This window comes from Erinaceus europaeus, chromosome 1 (assembly GCF_950295315.1).
Source record: "Erinaceus europaeus chromosome 1, mEriEur2.1, whole genome shotgun sequence".
Classification (NCBI taxonomy): domain Eukaryota; kingdom Metazoa; phylum Chordata; class Mammalia; order Eulipotyphla; family Erinaceidae; genus Erinaceus; species Erinaceus europaeus.
In genome coordinates, this window is record NC_080162.1 from 95,144,244 (window position 1) to 95,162,287 (window position 18,044).

The 18,044-nt window shown below is 40.8% G+C and overlaps 1 protein-coding gene and 1 long non-coding RNA gene across 3 annotated transcripts in view; one reads left to right on the forward strand and one right to left on the reverse strand.

The window, feature by feature from the left end:
• LOC132538579 (anthrax toxin receptor-like) overlaps positions 1–10,135 on the reverse strand; it is a 40,509-nt gene extending 30,374 nt beyond the window's left edge. For both annotated transcript variants that reach the window (XM_060191068.1, XM_060191062.1), the window contains exons 1-3: positions 9,709–10,135; positions 2,941–3,012; positions 1,775–1,846 (exon numbers count right to left, since the gene is read on the reverse strand). In XM_060191068.1, the coding sequence (XP_060047051.1) occupies positions 1,775–1,846; positions 2,941–3,012; positions 9,709–9,992 (428 nt within the window). In that variant the 5' untranslated portion in view covers positions 9,993–10,135. The remainder of the gene's footprint in view (positions 1–1,774; positions 1,847–2,940; positions 3,013–9,708) is intronic.
• LOC132538606 (uncharacterized) overlaps positions 1–18,044 on the forward strand; it is a 484,521-nt gene that overhangs the window by 84,521 nt on the left and 381,956 nt on the right. The gene's annotated exons all lie outside the window — the stretch shown is intronic.

Sequence of the window (18,044 nt, forward strand, 5' to 3'; positions counted from 1 at the left end):
CACCATATGGTTTCATTCATATGTGGAATCAGATATATGATTTACATGAACTTGCCCCCCACCCCAAAAAAAAAAAAACCCAAACAAAACAGAAGCAGTCAAAACTGTAAGACTTAGGAGAACTATGGTGGTTTGGAGGGTGTGGGATGGTGGGGACACAGAACATTCGTAGAGGGTATAGTGTGGAACTATACATTGTAATCTTACAATCTTGTAACAAACTACTAATACAAAATAAAAAAAATTTTAAATGTTAAAAAAAAAAAAGAATGATCACACACTTCCAAAGAAAAAGACCAAAAGTTGATGAAATGACCGATTAAAGGATGTCCATGGAGGTGGAAGAACAGACGTGTGGGTTGCCATGATTAAATGTTTGGAAGTATCCTTTAAACAAATGCAGGGCAGGGATAGATAGCATAATGGTTATGCAAAGAGTCTCAAGCCTGAGGCTCCAAAGTACCAGGTTCTGTCCCCTGCACCACTATAAGCCAGAGCTGAGCAGTGCTCTGGTAAAAAAGAAAGAGAGAGAGAGAGAGAGAGAGAGAGAGAGAGGAGAGAAAGGAAGGAAGGAAGGAAGGCAGGAAGGAAGGAAGGAAGGAAGGAAGGAAGGAAACAACAACAAACAAACAAGTGCAGGGTAGGGTAGGGACTTGGATAAATGGGAGTGTTCTATCAGACTACTCCAAAGTGAAGAGGTAGGCTGAACCAATAAGACAGAGGAGAAATGGCCTCTGGAAGTTAGTTTATTAGCATGAACAGTAGAGTTGCTACTGGGAGCAGGGAGTCAGGTCTGATAGGCTCTAGGTTCAGCCCAGCATAGCCAAGCTCAGAGGATGAGAAGACCTGGGGCCCCCTGACCTATTCAGGTCCAACCAGGCTGTAGCCAGCCAAGAAAAAATACCTTTGTCTCTATTTGAAACAAATGGAAGAACTTCTATTTTGCCACATTTTCTACCTGCTGGCCCAAGATCCTTATGTCCAGCCATTGTTTTCATCTGAGAAGGCTCTCCTAGGCCCTGCCCCTGAAACCCTACTCCCAGCACATTTAATAATGTCAGCCTTCTTACATCCTCAGGAAACCCCCTTTTCTTAAAATATCACCTCTCAGACACACACTTGACATCTTCCTACTCCTCTGTTTCCCACTTACAAAACTAAGGGAAAGTATCTCTGTCTTTACTGTCTAGAGAACATGAGGGGTTCTCCATTAGCCTCCACACAGCTCTCATCATCGCAGCCCTGAGCTGCTGACCTCAGAGAAAGCTGTGGTCTTTCTCGCTCTCAGGGGCTGCTTCTTCACCAGATGCCCATGTCTAGTTTCTGTTGTCTCTCTTTCTGCCACCTTCTAGACTCCATCCCCATGGACTTATACAGCCTAATGCTTAAGATTCACTTTTGAGATCCCAAACTTATACAAACTGAGGGAACAAGAATCTGCTACTTCAGTCTCCATCCTTTTCTCCCTTCTCTGACTCTCAGTACTTCTTGTCACCAATGGTCCCAGGCAGAGAGTAACACAAAATAGCAGTGTCCAACACAGGTCGGTGTTAAGATACCTGTCCCCTGACTCCACCAGCTCCTGAGAATCCTCACAAAGCCCTCTCTGTGGAGAGAGAAAGTAGCCAAAATATAGGTGCAAGGCAAGTCTTAGAGGGTGCAGAGGTTGTCTAGAAACATGGGGATTGCCATGTACTCAAAAGCAGCAGCCAGAGGGACTGGGGTCTGGAGCTGAAGTGGGTCAGACTGTGTTGAGGATCACAGCAGTACTTACTTGTCTGAAGTCAGCTCCATGACAGTTTGACCATATGTGGAGTAGAGGATGAAGGATAAGCGAACTTTTGGGCTGAGGAGGAAACATGTACTTGTGAGAAACCATAAACACAGAATCATGACAATGGCAATAAGAATCCAGGGAAGAGGGTGTATACCAGTCCCCTTGTCCCCTCTCCTAACTCTTAGCTTTCGGATCCTTTTGTTGATTTGCAGAAATTTTTTTTTAACTTTATTGAAGAATTCTGAGACCTGCAAGATGTGTAACTTTCCAGAAGAATCAGCATGCACATGAGACAGACATCTATACCTCCTCTATGAGGGCTTCCCCACTGACCTCGTGTGGAAATTCACCGCTTGTTCCTCTTAATTCCCCTGTCTCCCTTCCCTTTAAATCATTCACAGCTGCTCTTAAATATCCCTTAATTACCTCTTCTTCACTATAATCTCTGGCATGCTGATTCTCATTATATTTTAGCTAAATTGCTGCACCAGGTACATGTCTTGAGTTCCTTGCCATTCCTGTATCTAGTTCCACCCATTTTTACACCAAATTATCAGACTTTTCTTCCTGGATCACAAATAGGCCATGTCACTCTCTAGCTCAAGAACCAGGGCAGAAATTCAAGTCCCTTGGCCTGGCTTTATTAAAAACTCTTAAGGCCTTGTCCTCAAGCTGTCTTCTTCTGACTAAGTTGCCATCTCTCTACTGTGTTAATTTTATACAAAAACAGACCACTTTCTCTAGATGAAGTCTCCTTAATGATTCCTTCTACTTAGTCTTTCCAAATCTCAAGACTCAATTAAAAATTCCCTATTGTGTTGAAATCAATCTTTTTCTCTAGGAATTCTTGTCTTTTCTTCAAAGTTGTCATATTAGTTCTTAGTTCATTTTTCCCCCCATGGCACTATTTGCAATGTTTTTTTTTTTTCTTATGATTTTACTACTTTCCCTACTTAATACTTGGTGAAGTTCTCAAAGCAGACTGTTTAGACTGCAAACAAGGCAAGATTTTAGGACCTCATGGATATTCTGAGATCCATCCTATTTTCTTGCCTCAGAACACCATCCTGGACTCCATGCTGCTAACCCAAGGGACTGCCACAACTCTTGAGTCTAAACAGACTTTGCCTTTCAGAAAAGAACAAATGACAGCACAGACATACTTCTTGAACCTCTTGACCAGTTCCTCCACAAGGTTGTAAATTTCCACCCAGTTGTTGTCCACACTGCCAGACCTAAAATTGAAGAAGAAATGGATCAGATGGAAGAGATATATTTCTTTTTTCTTCTCTTTTTTCTTTCTTTCTTTCTTTCTTTCTCTCTCTTTCTTTCTTTTTCTTTCTATATCCCTTCCTCCTTTTCTTTCTTTCTTTCTTTCTTTCTTTCTTTCTTTCTTTCTTTCTCTTTTTTCTTTCAGGGTTATCACTGGGGCTGGATGCCAGCACTACAAATCCACTGCTCCTGGAAGCCATTTTCCCCATTTTTATTGGATAGGACAAAGAGAAATTGAGAGAGAAGGAGGAGATAGAGAAGGAGAGAGAAGATAAGACATCAACAGACCTGCTTCACTGCTTGTGAAGTGACCCCTCTACAGGTGGGAAGCCAGGGACTGGAATAAGGATCCTTGTGTGGGTCCTTGCCCTTTGTATTATCTGTACTTAACTCAGTAGTGCATCACCGCTCCACCCCAGAGGAGGTACATCTCTGAGTGAGGAAACTTCTAGCAAGTGCTTTATCACACTGCACACACCTTCAACAACCTCAGTGGGGTCTCTGGTGGTACTTTTATCACTCTGTTAGTGATAAACGAGACTTGTATGATTTTGACTGAGGGATTTTGCACCAAGACTTCTGGTAATCAACTAGGATGGTTAGTCACACTCATTGGGACCTTTGGAGGACACTGTAGTACTCTGATATACTGATTCTCTTGCTCCCCCATTTTCCTTAAGAATCATAACTCCTACTTCTCTGATCCTTTCCTGTAACTTAAAATTGTGTGCAGTTGAGTGGGAACAAGGTTCTTTACTACCACTTCCAAAACTGGGCTCTTGAGGAGTCTTATCTGCTATTCTTTTTGCTATCTCTACGACTCTATAGAAAATTGCTTACAGATGGTGAGGAAACTAAGATGATTATAATAGAGTCAACCTACCTTGAGATGATCATTTATGTATTAGGCATTTTATGTACACAGTTTTCAATGCAGAACAGCCCTATGATATCAGCATTATTTCAATTTTACTGATAAAAAACACAAAGTTCTACAGGTCAAGGAATTGACACAATTTTAATGTTTTGTATCAACCTGATGATGTGAGTTACTTACTGTGCTGTTCTAGGTTCATTTTCTATTTAACAGTCAAAATGATGATACTTTTGTGTCAGAAAATTGCTGAGTAGTAAAAATGTGATAACTCACCCACAATAAATAATTTCAGAAGCTCTTATACTAACATGTAGGACTACTTCTTTCCTAACTAAAGGTTACTCTCTCCACTTTTCTTCTGTCATTCCTCTTCTCTGTTTCCATTAGAATAAAAGGATTCTCCAAAGAAGAATATAAAGAATCAAGGTAATCAAATCACACATCTCCTCTAGAGAAGTTTCCAGTTTGTGATAACCTTGAAGGAATGTCTAGCTTTCAGAGCGTATATACAGGGAATGGGGTCATATAACAACAGAATAAGTATGTGCGCATCTGCTGCCTAGAGTTCAGACACGTTTTAGCATCCTGCTGTTAGGTAAGAATGCGGAGATAAAATTCCAGATAGTCTACTGTCAAGACTTATAAACTCAATTTTTGTTTTTTAGTTTCTCTACACTTGTGGAACAAAATTTCTAGTTGCTGATCTTGAGAAAAATGGTGAATTTGCAGTGGGTCAGACTAATTTTGAGTTTATGCAAACAGAGCACATCTGGAAATACTATATGAAATTAGAAAATTTGTCTGGCCGAGTGGTATCTGAAGTATTTGTGAAGATTTCTTAAGAAATCTGTAGACTGCCCCCAGTCCTCATCTGCAGGGGGAAAGCTTTTCAAGTGGTGAAGCAGGGCTGCAAGTGTCTCTCTGTCTCTCTCCCTTTCTATCCCCCCTTCCTCTTGATTTCTAGCTACTTTTATCTACCAAATAAATAAAGATAGTATTTTCTTTAAAAAAAGCTCAATAGTTGACATAGACTAAGACAGGAAGAAAGAAAGAAATGAAGCACAGTGTGGTACTGTAATTAATGGTAAGTAGCTATTATGTTTTTGCTAAAAAACCCTAGAATTCACTACAAAAAGAATAAATTCTTAAGTAGCCAGGTGGTAGCACACCTGGTTAAGCACACACATTGCAGTTTACAAGGACCCAGTTTCAAGCCCCTGATCCCCACCCTCAGGAGGAAAGCTTCACGAGTGGTGAAGCAGGGATACAGGCGTCTCTCTCTGTCTCTTTTCCTCTCTATTTCCTCCTCCCCTTTATATTTCTGTCTTTATCCCATAATAAAATAAATGTCACTGTCTTTATCCCATAAATAAACAAATAAAAATTGTGGACAAAAATTAATGATGATGTACTGACATTGGTCCATTATTTGTACTGAAGGCACCACAATAAAATAAGATGATATTAATTGTTGAAGATGTTTTTTGATCCCAGGCTTCCTGATACTTGTTACTGGAAATCTTACTGATTGTTACCTTTCATTTATGTTTGCCGAATATATGTTTTTCTTGTTATTTGTCCACAAAGTACATTCCTTTGACTAACATAATAGGAGGCCTGTATTTCAGGTTTTATCCCTTTATCCAAAAATCCTGCTTTAAGGCAAAGTATGGATATTTCAGAGATTTCTGCCCACAGTTCATAGAGGGTTGGCCGCCCTAAGGGTCTGGAGACTGTGCATGGGATAACTAGAATAAACTCAATATCTAATGACATAAAGTAGCTGGCATAGTGATATTTGGAAATGACAGTTTTAAGCATCCTTACCCTATGTTTTTTCCCTTAGAAATGTATTCTGATCTTTGTCTATGTAATGTATAAGCACCTGCTATTTTGTCTGAACATCTACTTCTGCAACCTTTTTTTTTTTTTTTACAAATAAGGACTCCTTGAAGTTTGGGATGGACTGTGCACACACTTGACACTGTCCTAGCTGAGGATGTCATGTGTGTGTTCCCACCTGATTTCTTCTGATCAAATGGCTGTGGTTTCTTTCTCTTAACTCTGGGATGTGTCTAATCTTGGAGCCCTGGCAACAGGTTAAGGATCTCCACATATGCATTCCCCATAATAAGTAGGAGAAAATGATGGCCCAGGAAGTGGTGTAATGGCTAGAGTGCTGGACTTACAAATATGAAGTCCTGAGTTGGATCTCCAGCATTGCATGTGCCAGAATGATGTTCTGTATTCCCTCTCCCTCTTTCTTTTCTCTCTCTCTCTCTCTCTCCTCTCTCTTCTTTATCATTAATAAATAACTCTTAAAATAATAATAGGAGGGCACTGGGCAGTGACAGGGGCGTTAAGCGCACATGGTGTGAAGCACAAAGACTGGCCTAAGGATCCTGGTTTGAGCCCCCAGTTCCCCACCTGCAGGGGTGTCGCTTCACAGACCGTGAAGCAGGTCTTCAGGTATCTATCCTTCTCTCTTTCTCTTTGTCTTCCCCACCTCTCTCCATTTCTCTCTGTCCTATCCAACAACAATAACAGCAATACTATTAACAATAACAATTATAACATCAATGATAAACAACATGGGCAAAAACAAGAGAGGTAAAAGTAGCCTCCAGGAGCAGTAGATTCATGGTGCAGGCACTGAGCCCCAGTGATAACCCTGGAGGATAATAATAATAACAACAACAAAATTAATAATATAACCTGGAGGTAGAGTATATGGGAATTCTGTATTTACCATTTAATTTTTCTCTAAAGCCAAAAATAGTATATATATAAAAATTTGGGTTGGGGAGACTTTCATGCCTAAGGCTCCAAGATTGTAGGTTCAGTCCCCAGTACCACTGTAAGCCAGAGTCAAGAAGTGCTCTGGCTAAAAAAACAAACAAACAAACAAAGGGGTCTGGGTTGAGGTGCACTTGGTTGAGTGCACACATTATAGTACTCAAGGACCTGGGTTTGAGACTCTGCTCCCCACCTGCAGAGGGAAAGTTTTGAGAGTGGTGAAGCAGGTCTGCAGGTATCTCTCTGTTTCTGTATCACCCCTTCCCTCTCAATTTCTGGCTGTCTGTATCCAATAAATAGGTAAAGATTATTTATTTATTTATTTATGAGGAATGATAGGAGAGAGAGAAAGAATCGGACACCACTCTGCTACATGTGCTGCCGGGGACTGAACTTGGGACCTCATGCTTGAGAGTCCAAAGCCTTATCCACTGCGCCACCTCCTGGACCACACAAAGAGACAGAGAGACACTGGCAACCTCGCTTCACCACTTGCAAAATTTTCCCTTTGCAGGTGGGGACCAGGGGCTCGAACCCAGGTCCTTGCACAATGTAACATGTGTACTCAACCAGGTGTGCCACCCCCTGGCCCCTGTAAAGATAATTTTTTAAAAAAGCAAAACAGCAAATAAGTAGAATAAAAAGTCCTACTGACTGAAAAAAATTAAAAATGAAATATTGTATAAAGTATTCTGTAAAGATACCCTGAAATAAAATAAAAAAGATTGGTTGGGTGTAAAAAAATGCCTCCCTCTGAGATATCTTCACTAAGAGCATTCACCCTACCCTAGTGCCTTGCTTGGTCCAGCCTACTCATGCCCTAGCCTCACCTATTTACAGTGTAAACAGAAGTTCACCCCATAAGAAAGTTCAAATAGCGCCTATGAAACAGGGAATCAAGGAAAGAAATAATTGAATTTATAACCCATGGCCACCCAGCAGGTTCCATTGCCAATTGGGAATCCCTAATTGACATCTGTGGGGGAACTCCTTAGCTAAGTGGGGTTGGTTAGCTTGAAAACCCTTCTGATATGCACAGATGTTAATTCACTGTTGTAGAATTTCAGGATGGTTGTTACTGAGTTGCCACGGGTCCATTAGTTATTCTTCAGGCTGTATTTAGCTTTACTCTAGTAAATCTTTCTGCATTACCCAGACTACATTTACAAAGCACCATGATTTAACAAGTTCTCAACTATTTACATTCACATTGCTTTCCAATAGCTCCTTAAATATACGTAGTACTATCAGAATCTTTAGTGAGAACTGACCAAGTCCACTCCAAGTATTTTCTCACTCATGGTAGAATATTTTAAAGCTCTGAATCATTTTTCTTCCACCCTTCATTCACATGCCCCTTTTCTGACTATGAAAATGCCTAAACACTTCCTTTTCTAATGATGAATATGGGATGATCTCACTCATAGACAGAAATTGATAAGTCAGAACAGAAAGGGAGACACAGAGCAGAACTCAAACTGGGTTTGGCATATTGTACCAAAGTAAAGGACTCTCATAGGATTGGGGGTGGGGAGGTGGGGTTCAGGTCCTGGAGCAAGATGGTGGGTGGAGGACCTAGGCTGGGGGTAAGAGTGTTATGCAGAAAACAAAAGTTTACACATGTATCAACAACTGTATTTACTGTCAAATATAAACTATTAACATCCCTAATAAAAATTATATATATAAACTTTCTTCTCCAGCATTTCCAGCCTGCAGTTCAATCTGCTCTCACTGCTAAAAAGTGACTGAAGAGACCTGTCTTAACAGTCCCCTGAGACTACATTCATCAAGGGAACCAAGTCTACATTCCTTAGGAGAGCACTGATTAGACCCCAGATAAACAATTTACTTGTCAGCATTCCCCATCCCTCCACCTTAAACCCCCTCCATGTGTCAGGCTTTTATAGAACTTAGCATAAAATGTCTTCACCCCTTCTTTGCTTTTCGTTTGGAATTCTTCTAGAGTGCATGCAAATGTTATTTCCTTTGTGAAACCTTTCATACAAAGGCACTCCATCTCTTAGTTCTCCCAAACAATTATTAGCTGGGGAGAGAGTATGATGGGTATGCAAGAGACTTTCATGTCTGAGGCTCCAAAGTCTCAGGTTCAATCCCCAGTACCACCATAAGCCAGAGTTCAGCAGTACTCTGGTAAATAAGCATTTACTTTTGTTATTTTTTATTTATTATTATTTTATATTATTTTTTACCAGAGTACAGCTTAGCTCTGGTCTATGGGGATTGAACCTGGGGGTGGGTGCGGGAAAGAAAAAGGAAAAATGGCTGCAAGAAGCAGTGGATTTGTAGTGCCAGCACAGAGCCCAACAATAACCCTGGTATCAATTTAAAAAAATGTAGGGTCGGATGGTGGGGCACCTGTCTGAGCACACACGTTACAATGTGCAAGGACCACAATTTGAGCTCCCAGTCCCCACTTGCAGGGGGAAAGCTTTGCAAGTGGTGAAGCAGGGCTGCAGGTGTCTGTCTCTCTCCTCCATCACCCCCTTGATTCCTGACTGTCTCTATCCAATAGATACTAAATAAATTTAAAAATTTTTTTCATTCATAGCCAAATAGGACAAATGTAGTTAACTGGTCATCTCTGGAGCAGAGATGACAGAGAACTGTTATCTAAGCTTGACCTTGAGTCCTCACTTCTCACAGACTGGGGTCTTTGCAATCAAATTCTGCCTGTTTTTTTTTAAATCATTTTATTTTATTTTATATGTATTTATTATTGGATAGAGACAGAGAGAAATTGAGGGGGGGAGGTAGAGAGGGAGAGAGAGACCTGCAGCTTTGTTTCACCACTCATGCAGCTTTGCTTCTGCAGGAGGGAACCAGGGTCTTGAACCCAGGTCCTTGAGCACTGTAATGTGTGTGCTTAATCAGGTGTATCACCACTTGGTCCCCAATTTCTGCCTATTTTGACCCTAGGAAAGCAGCACCTCCTGGCACTATCCAGTGGATAATGCACACTCACATGTCCAAGACAAAGTAGATATCAAATTCACTCTGGCAGGAATTACTATCATCTGATCGGCTCTGTTGGGACCAGTCTCCCTGCATGCGGCGGTGGTGGTAGGATCTTCCCTTATTTGGGTTGAAGTGGCGGTGGAGGTTTCTCCAGGCCTTAGTAAGGTGATGAAAGTCTAACCAGCCTGGGAGTCTGTACTGGAAGCTCCCCATACTCAGCAATGGAAGCAGCAGCAGCAGAAGCAACAAGAAAAATGAGGACCCAGGTACTATGGAACTGCCACTTCCCATTTTCTTCACTACCTATGTGTCCACACTGGACTGCAGTCACTTCAGGTCGCGTTAGGCTGCCACCTGAACTGTCTCCGCATGTGCACAGTGACTTAGGCCCCTTCAGGCCTTTCACTAAGTCACCAGGATGTGAGCCCCCACATGGTACCTGCCCTGCAGGTGGAAGAGGCCAAGTGGTTGAGTGGTTTGAAGACCAGTCTACCAGCTCAGATTTCTCCTACCCCAGAGAGAACACAATGCCTTATTGTGATGGATAAGAAGGTTGGCATGGTGATACATGGCCTGATACTCTGCTCATTGTCAGTATCTAGTCTATTGACAACCCTATGTAGGGGTCATGCAAACTTTGAATTTTTTTTTTCCCACCAAAGTTATGGTTTTGGTGCCTTCAGGATATCTTTCTTTTGCCTTACTTTATTCCTGTCTTTTTTTCTTTTTCTTTTTCTCCTCCCCCCCTTAAATTTATGACAGTGACAGAGAGAAATAGAGAAGGGGTGAGACAGTCCTGCAGAGCAAAAGGCCTTGAATTCAGGTCCTTGCGAATTTTAAAGTTTCCCCTTCCTTATCCTACATCTCCATATGTGGTTACTAAAGCAGTCTAGGGAAGCCTCTTCTTGTAAACTGAAAGAAAGCAGCTGGGGCCAAAAATGCAAAATCTATAGGTTCCTGGTGGATGCCCATTTCTACATTTCAGCATCCCAGTGATGGTCTCTGAGTGGTGGGCTCTGATGGTAGCCAACCTGCTCTCACCTTTATTGTCAGCAATTTGATGGACATTGGTTCTAACCAATCAGCTTGTGCTGTGCCCAGTTTGAAACAGATAAAAGCTGGGTGCCGTGGGACAAGTGTGTGCAAGTCTGGTAGGAACCGGCCTGTAACAGTTAATGTAAAATCAGTGTAACTCCCTGCCCCCCATGTGGCCTCAGGTCTTGTTCTTTGGTTACTTTTCAGTTATACTATTGGAATTTTTTACTACAAGGCCACTTGATAAGAACACTACTATGAGTGAGGAATTAAAGGAATTGGGAGAATGAAGATCATTCTGTTTATACTGTGGTCACAAGATATAGTATGGCAAGTAAATCCTGCAATGTTGCCAAAGTTCTTTGTAAATTTAGGGACATTACATGGGCTTTTGAAACAACTACCCTACATGTAATGATACAAAACAAAAACCACCCACTATGATCATAGGTTCTGTGGATCAGAAATTCAGACAGCAAACATAAAAATCAAGCAATGAAAAACTCTATACCAATGTGTATGAACAACTATTCAAATTTCTGTCTAAGCCCACTTACATAGGAAGTAAAAGCATTAAATAATTCATTGCTGGGTGGCTGGCGGTGACACACCTGTACACATAGTATTAGGCACAGGAACCTGTGCAGGGTTCAAGACCCCTCTCCCCACCTGCAGGGGGGCTACCTCACAAGCAGGGAACTAGGTCTGCAGGTGCCTTTCTCTCTCCCTCTCTATCTCCCCCTCCTCTCTCAATTTCTCTGTGTCCTACCCAATAAAACAAACAAACAAAAAAAGAGGCCATCAGGAATAGTGGATTTGTAGAGCTGGCACTGAGCCCTAGCAATAACCTTGGAGGCAAAAATGAATGAATGAATGAATGAATAAATAAATAAATAAATAATTCTTTGTGCTAATTTGCTCAGACTTCCACAACAAAATGTACACAACAAGTGATTTACACAACAGATTTTTTTCCCCCCATAGCTCCGGAGACTTAAGATCTAACATCAAACTGCCCATATAGTTGATTTCTAGTGGGAATTCTCTTTCTGGGTTGCAGATGATCATCTTTCCACTGTGTTCTCACCTGACATTATGTTCCAACCTAGAAAAGGTTCTCTGGTGTCTTATTGTATCATGATGGTATCAGCCATATAGGACTAAGAACTTACAACATCACTTAATCTTAATCCCATTTTACAGTCCTATCTCAAAATACAATCACATTAAAGGTTAGGATTCAAAGCATAAATTTGTGAGAGGGGTATAACTGAGTAACATTCATTCAGCACATATTAAGTAAAGGAGGTGAAGAATGTAAGGACTTCCCATAAAGGAAACTCCAGCACAGATACTTCACCAAATATTCAAGGAACAGATCATGTGATCATATTTAGGTCTTACTTTTGGAAAAGTGAATAAGATTTCTCTCAAGTGCATTTTAGGAGCCTTTTTTGCCTAATATTAACATAAATAAGGACTGCATCAAAGTAGGAAGTGATAGCAACCTCTATAATGACTACCCATTTGAAAAACCTAAACTACTCATTAAGTCAACTATATAGTGCTTTAAAATATCATGGTCATGGTGGGTCTATTTGTTAAAAGTCAAGATTGGCCTTACATTTAACTAATGCAATTTTATGTATTAATAGATTGTGGGCTAAAATTTATTTTCTGTACAAGTTACACAGAAAAGGATTTGAATAAAATTAGATATGCATGATATTTTTCCCTGGCTATTCCTTTTATTAAAATTTATGTGTTTCCATTTTCAATATTCCACATTTGAACAAAATCATCCAGTAGTTGTCTTTTACCTATTTAAAAATTTTTAATCAATTTTACTTCAAAACATACTTAAACAAGCCAAGTAACACTAAAGCCTGAGACAGAAATACTCTTCTTTATAATAATAGTCTCCAAAGACTATGATTTGTAGTAAATCAACAATAGCAGAAAAATATACCATTTTTCCCCTCAGCTTAATGATGTGATTCATACCACTTTAAAATTCCTTTTACTATTTTTATTTATTTAAGAAAGGAGACATTAACAAGATCATAGGATGGAGGGGTACAACTCCACACAATTCCAAACACCCAATCTCCATATCTCATCCCCTCCCCAATAGCTTTCCCATTCTCTATCCCTCTGGGAGCATGGACCCAGGGTCACTGTGGGTTGCAGAAGGTGGGAGGTTTGGATTCTGTAATTGCTTCCCAGCTAAACATGGGCATTGACTGGTTAATCCATACTCCCAGTCTGCCTCTCTCTTTCCCTAGTAGGGTGAGTCTCTGGGGAAGCGGAGCTCCAGGATGCATTGGTAGGGTCTTCAGTCCAGGGAAGCCTGGCCAGCATCCTGATGGCATCTGGAACCTGGGGACTGAAAAGAGAGTTAACATACAAAGTTAAAAAAATTGTTGAAGAATCATGGACCCAAAGGTTGGAATAGTGGAGATGATTGGGGGGTACTCACTGCAAACTCTAGTGTACTACTGCTTTCAGGTATATATTTGCCCTAGTTTATGGATACGTGTGAACATATTCTCTATCTCCTGGAACCTGGTCTATATCTAGGTTTTGGAACTTTGTTAGGAAGTGAACCACCTGGGATGGACTTAGAGAATACTATGAAAGGAAAGGTCTCACCCGAGTGATGAAGCTGAAGGGTTGTCGTTCCACACCTGAATTCTCTGGACACAGTCTGAAGTGAAGCATGCTGGGGTGCACTCGTTGCGTTGATTAGGTTGCAATCAGTGGATGCAATATTATTTGATAAGAATTGGGAGAAGCATATGGCCCCCACCCTAGAGTCCCAGGACTGGGGGAAGTTTAGGCTATATAGTGGAGATGTGAGGTTCCTGCTGTCTTAGGGTTCAAGAAGACAATGGATAGTTACTGTTATCATCACATTATTTGGTAATTGGGTTAACTTTGAAAAGTCCCTTTGTTAGAAATACAGTCAATTTCCCCCCTCATATTAAATAATGATTTATATTACTACAATTTAATAGGTGTGTACATAAACACCATTCCCATCACCAAAAGATTGTGTCCCATCCCACCCCCTCACCACCACCCTCCTGCCGGCCCAGGAAGCCGCATGTCCACCCTCCCCCTCACCACAAGGTTTTTACTTTGGTGCCCTACTTTCAATTTAGTCAGATCCTGCCTTTAGTTTCCCTTTATGATCTTCTTTCTCAACTTCTGTTGATGAGTGGGATCATCCCATACTCATCTTTATCTTTCTGACTTAGCTCACTTAACATAATTCCTTCTAGCTCTGTCCAATATGGGTCAGAGAAGTTGAGTTCATTGTTCTTAGTAGCTGCATAGTATTCCATTGTGTATATATACCACAGCTTTCTCAGCCACTCATCTGTTGGGCACCTGGGTTGCTTCCAGGTTTTAGCTATTATGAATTGTGCTGCTATGAACATAGGAGTACACAACTCTTTTTGGTTGGGTGTTATGGAGTCCTTGGGGTATATCCCCAGGAGTAGAATTACTGGGTCAAATGGAAGGTCCATGTCTAGCCTTGTGAGAGTTCTCCAGACAGCTCTCCACACAGGCTGGACAAATTTACATTCCCACCAGCTGTGCAAAAAGGTTCCTCTGTCCCCACAGCCTCTCCAGCATTTGTTGATGTATGCCATTCTTACAGGAGTGAGGTGGTATCTCAACATTGTCTTTATTTGCATTTCTCTGACAATCAGTGACCTGGAGCAGTTTTTCATATGTTTGTTAGCCTTTTGGATCTCCTCTGTAGTGAATGTTCTGTTCATATCCTCTGCCCATTTGTGGATGGGGTCATTTGCTTTTTTGGTGCTAAGTTTGCTGAGCTCTTTGTATATTTTGGTGATTAGTCTCTTGTCTGATGTATGGCATGTAAAGATCTTCTCCCATTTTGTGAGGGGTCTCCTTGTTTGTGTGATAGTTTCTTTGGCTGTGCAGAAGCTTTTCAATTTGATTTAGTCCCATTTGTTTGTTTCTACTTTAGTCTTCCTTGCAATTGGGTTTGTTTCATCAAAGATGTCCTTGAGGTTTAGGTGGGAAAGTGTTTTACCAATGTTTTCCACTAAGTATTTGATTGTTTCTGGTCTAACATCCAGGTATTTAATCCATTCGGAATTTATTTTTGTTTCTGGTGAGATAAAGTGGTTCAGTTTCATTCTTCTGCATGTTTCAACCCAGTTTTTCCAGCACCATTTTTTGAAGAAAGCCTCCTTCTTCCATTTAATACTTTGGACCCCTTATCAAAGATTAGATGTCCATAGGTGTGGGGGTTCCTTTTACTATTTATGCCTTTTTTTTTTAAACTGCCTTTCACTACTTGTATCTTTCTCTTTCTTGTGTCTTCTCTTAGTGCATTCAGAGCAGAGAGAATGGCACCAAAGTGGATTAAAAATCAGTATCTTTCATTTTTAGTTAGAGGCATTGTTCATAAATGGATATGCAGTATGTCTGTGATATTACATTAATTATGGCCATTTATTTTATTTCAATTATGTTGTTAGAATTGGTCATCTTGTACAGTTTTCCATATTTTGTACAATCTATCTTTAAAGTTAGTAATTAAAACTAGAAAGTTTGTTCATTTTGCAGGTTATTTTTTCTTGCTAGTGTTTTCTTTCTTTTTTTTTAAATTTTTTATTTATAAAATGGAAACATTGACTAAACGATAGGATAAGAGGGGTACAACTTGGCACAATTCCCACCACCAGAACTTTGTATCCCATCCTCTCTCTTGATAGCTTTCCTGTTATACCCTCTCGGAGTATGGACCCAAAGTCACTGTGGGATACAGAAGTGAAAGGTCTGACTTCTGTAATTGCTTCCTCACTGAACATGGGCACTGACAGGTTGGTTGATCCATACTCCCAGCCTGTCTTTTTCTTTCCCTAGTGGGGAAGGGCTTTGCGGAAGCAGAGCTCCAGGACACACTGGTCGGGTTGTCTGCCCAGGGAAGTCTGGTCGGCATCATGCCAGCATCTGGAACCCTTACTAGTGTTTTTCTTGCCTTATATTAGGAGATGTGTTAGGGGGAGTTGGTGGCTAGGAGGCCTTGAAGCCCAGTTATCCAGGACTATCTGAGACTATAGTCTTCCCCCCCCCCTTTTCTTTTCTTTGTTTTTCTTATGAAAAGGGGAGGGTTTTAAGGGAGCACCAAGAAGTACTGGTAAAAGTCTTAAGGGCACACTAGGATGCACCATTCACCATGGGAGGGGGGTATGTGGAAGTAACCACATCTCAAAAATAGAAGTTTAATAGAAAAGGGAGATAATCTCAATGGGCCAATGAGAAGTTGGCTCTGTGTAGGACTAAGATTGGGAATGTAACAGGGAAAATAAATCTTGGAGGGGCTATTCTCTCCATGGCTCTCATGAGCCTATTGCACAAGCCGTCTTGCACTTTATATCTGTTCTTACACACTATCTCCCTCACTTCTTTAGAATAAAATTTTCACATCTGACCCACGAAGATTTTCATGATTCTTTGGAGGTGACACACATAAGCAGACCCAGCAACTCTAGAGTAGTAACTGGTTCTTAGGACCCCTCTTGAACCCAGAACTATTTCCTCCACTATTTAGCAAAAGACTAGCTATTCTCTATGTAGTATTCTGAATCTCTTATCAAATATTATAACTGAATATTATACCAGAAACTAAACTTTTTTCCTTTTGCGTCTGTTTTTCAGTCAATATTACATTGAATAGCATCATCTCTCTACCTTTTCTTTTCTTTCGTGAGTTTTTTTTTTTTTTTTAGCTATTTGAGGTCTTTTGACATTCCAAATGACATTTGATAACTGTTTTTATTTATACATAAGCTGTCATTAAAACCTTGATAGGTAATGCCTATTAACTCTACAGGTGGCTTTGGGCAATGCAGAGATTTGACCAGTAGTATTTTCCTACCCCATGGTCTTAAAGTATATTTCATCTTATTTATTTGTCTTTTTTATTTTTTTATTTTTTGCCTCCAGGGTTATCACTTGGGCTCAGTGGCAGCACTACAAATCCATTGCTTCTGGAGGCTATTTTCCCCATTTTGTTGCCTTTGTTGCCCTTGTTATTGTTATTGTTGTTATAGCTGTTGCTGTTGTTAGATAGGACAGAGAGAAATCAGAGAGGAGGGGAAGACAGAGAGGGGGTGAGAAAGATAGACACCTGCAGACTTGCTTTCCCACCTGTAAAGTGACCCCCACTGCAAGTGGGAAGCTGGGAACTCGAACTGGGATCCTTATGCCATTCCTTGTGCCCCGCGTCATGTGCACTTAACCTGCTGCGCTACTGCCCAGCCCCGTTTGTCTCTTGCAACTTCTTTCATCAATATCTTCTAGTGTCAGTACAGGGCTTTCACCTCCTTCATTATGTTAATTTCTATGTATTTTACATTTATACTATTGTAAATAGAATTATTTTATTTATTTTTAAACAATTCAACTTTCGTATGTAGACATTTTAATCCTGTTTAAATGTGAATCTGCTTAAAGGAGAGGAGCAGATTTAAAATCTCTGGAATGCAAGCATCAAGATTTCCTTTTAATCATGAGAACTATTGAGGATATGCAGTCCAGGAGGTGGCACAGGGATAGAGCTTTGCACTCTCAAGCATGAGGTCCTGAGTTTGATCCCCGGCAGCACATGTGCTAGAGGGATGTCTGGTTCTTTCTCTCTCCCCTTATCTTTCTTACTAATAAATAAATAAAATCTTTTAAAAAAAATAACTATTGATAATATGGAAAGGGAACTAACATTTCTGAAGCAGGTAGTAGGTTCCAGGGCATTTTCCAGTGGTATCTAGAATGTTATTAATAGCTGGGGAGACAAAGGTGCTGGCAGAGTTGGGTGAGGTGGTAGCTTTCATAACTCACTATTTGATTGTCAGTGGATCTTGGACCCAGGTGAAGATGGGACAGAAAGGGAGAGGAGGCACCTGCATTTAAGATTTCAGGCTCGGGGTGGGGGGAGAAAAAAAATAGTATAGCCACAGGCCCTTTAGAATATAACTAAAATAGGCCTATTGGCTATCTACAAAATGGAGATTCCCCCCAACTCTTCATCTGCACTACTCCAGCTTCTAGGTTCATGATTAGTCAACAATATTTTGGGTTTATATGTTAACTCTCTTTTCAGCCAGCAGGTTCCAGATGCTAGCATGACGCCAACCAGACTTTCCTGGACAGACAACCCCACCAATGTGTCCTGGAGTTCTACTTCCCAGAGCCCTTCCCTACCCCACTAGGGGAAGAGAGAGGCAGGCTGGGGGTATGGATCAACCATATGCCCAATGACCTTGG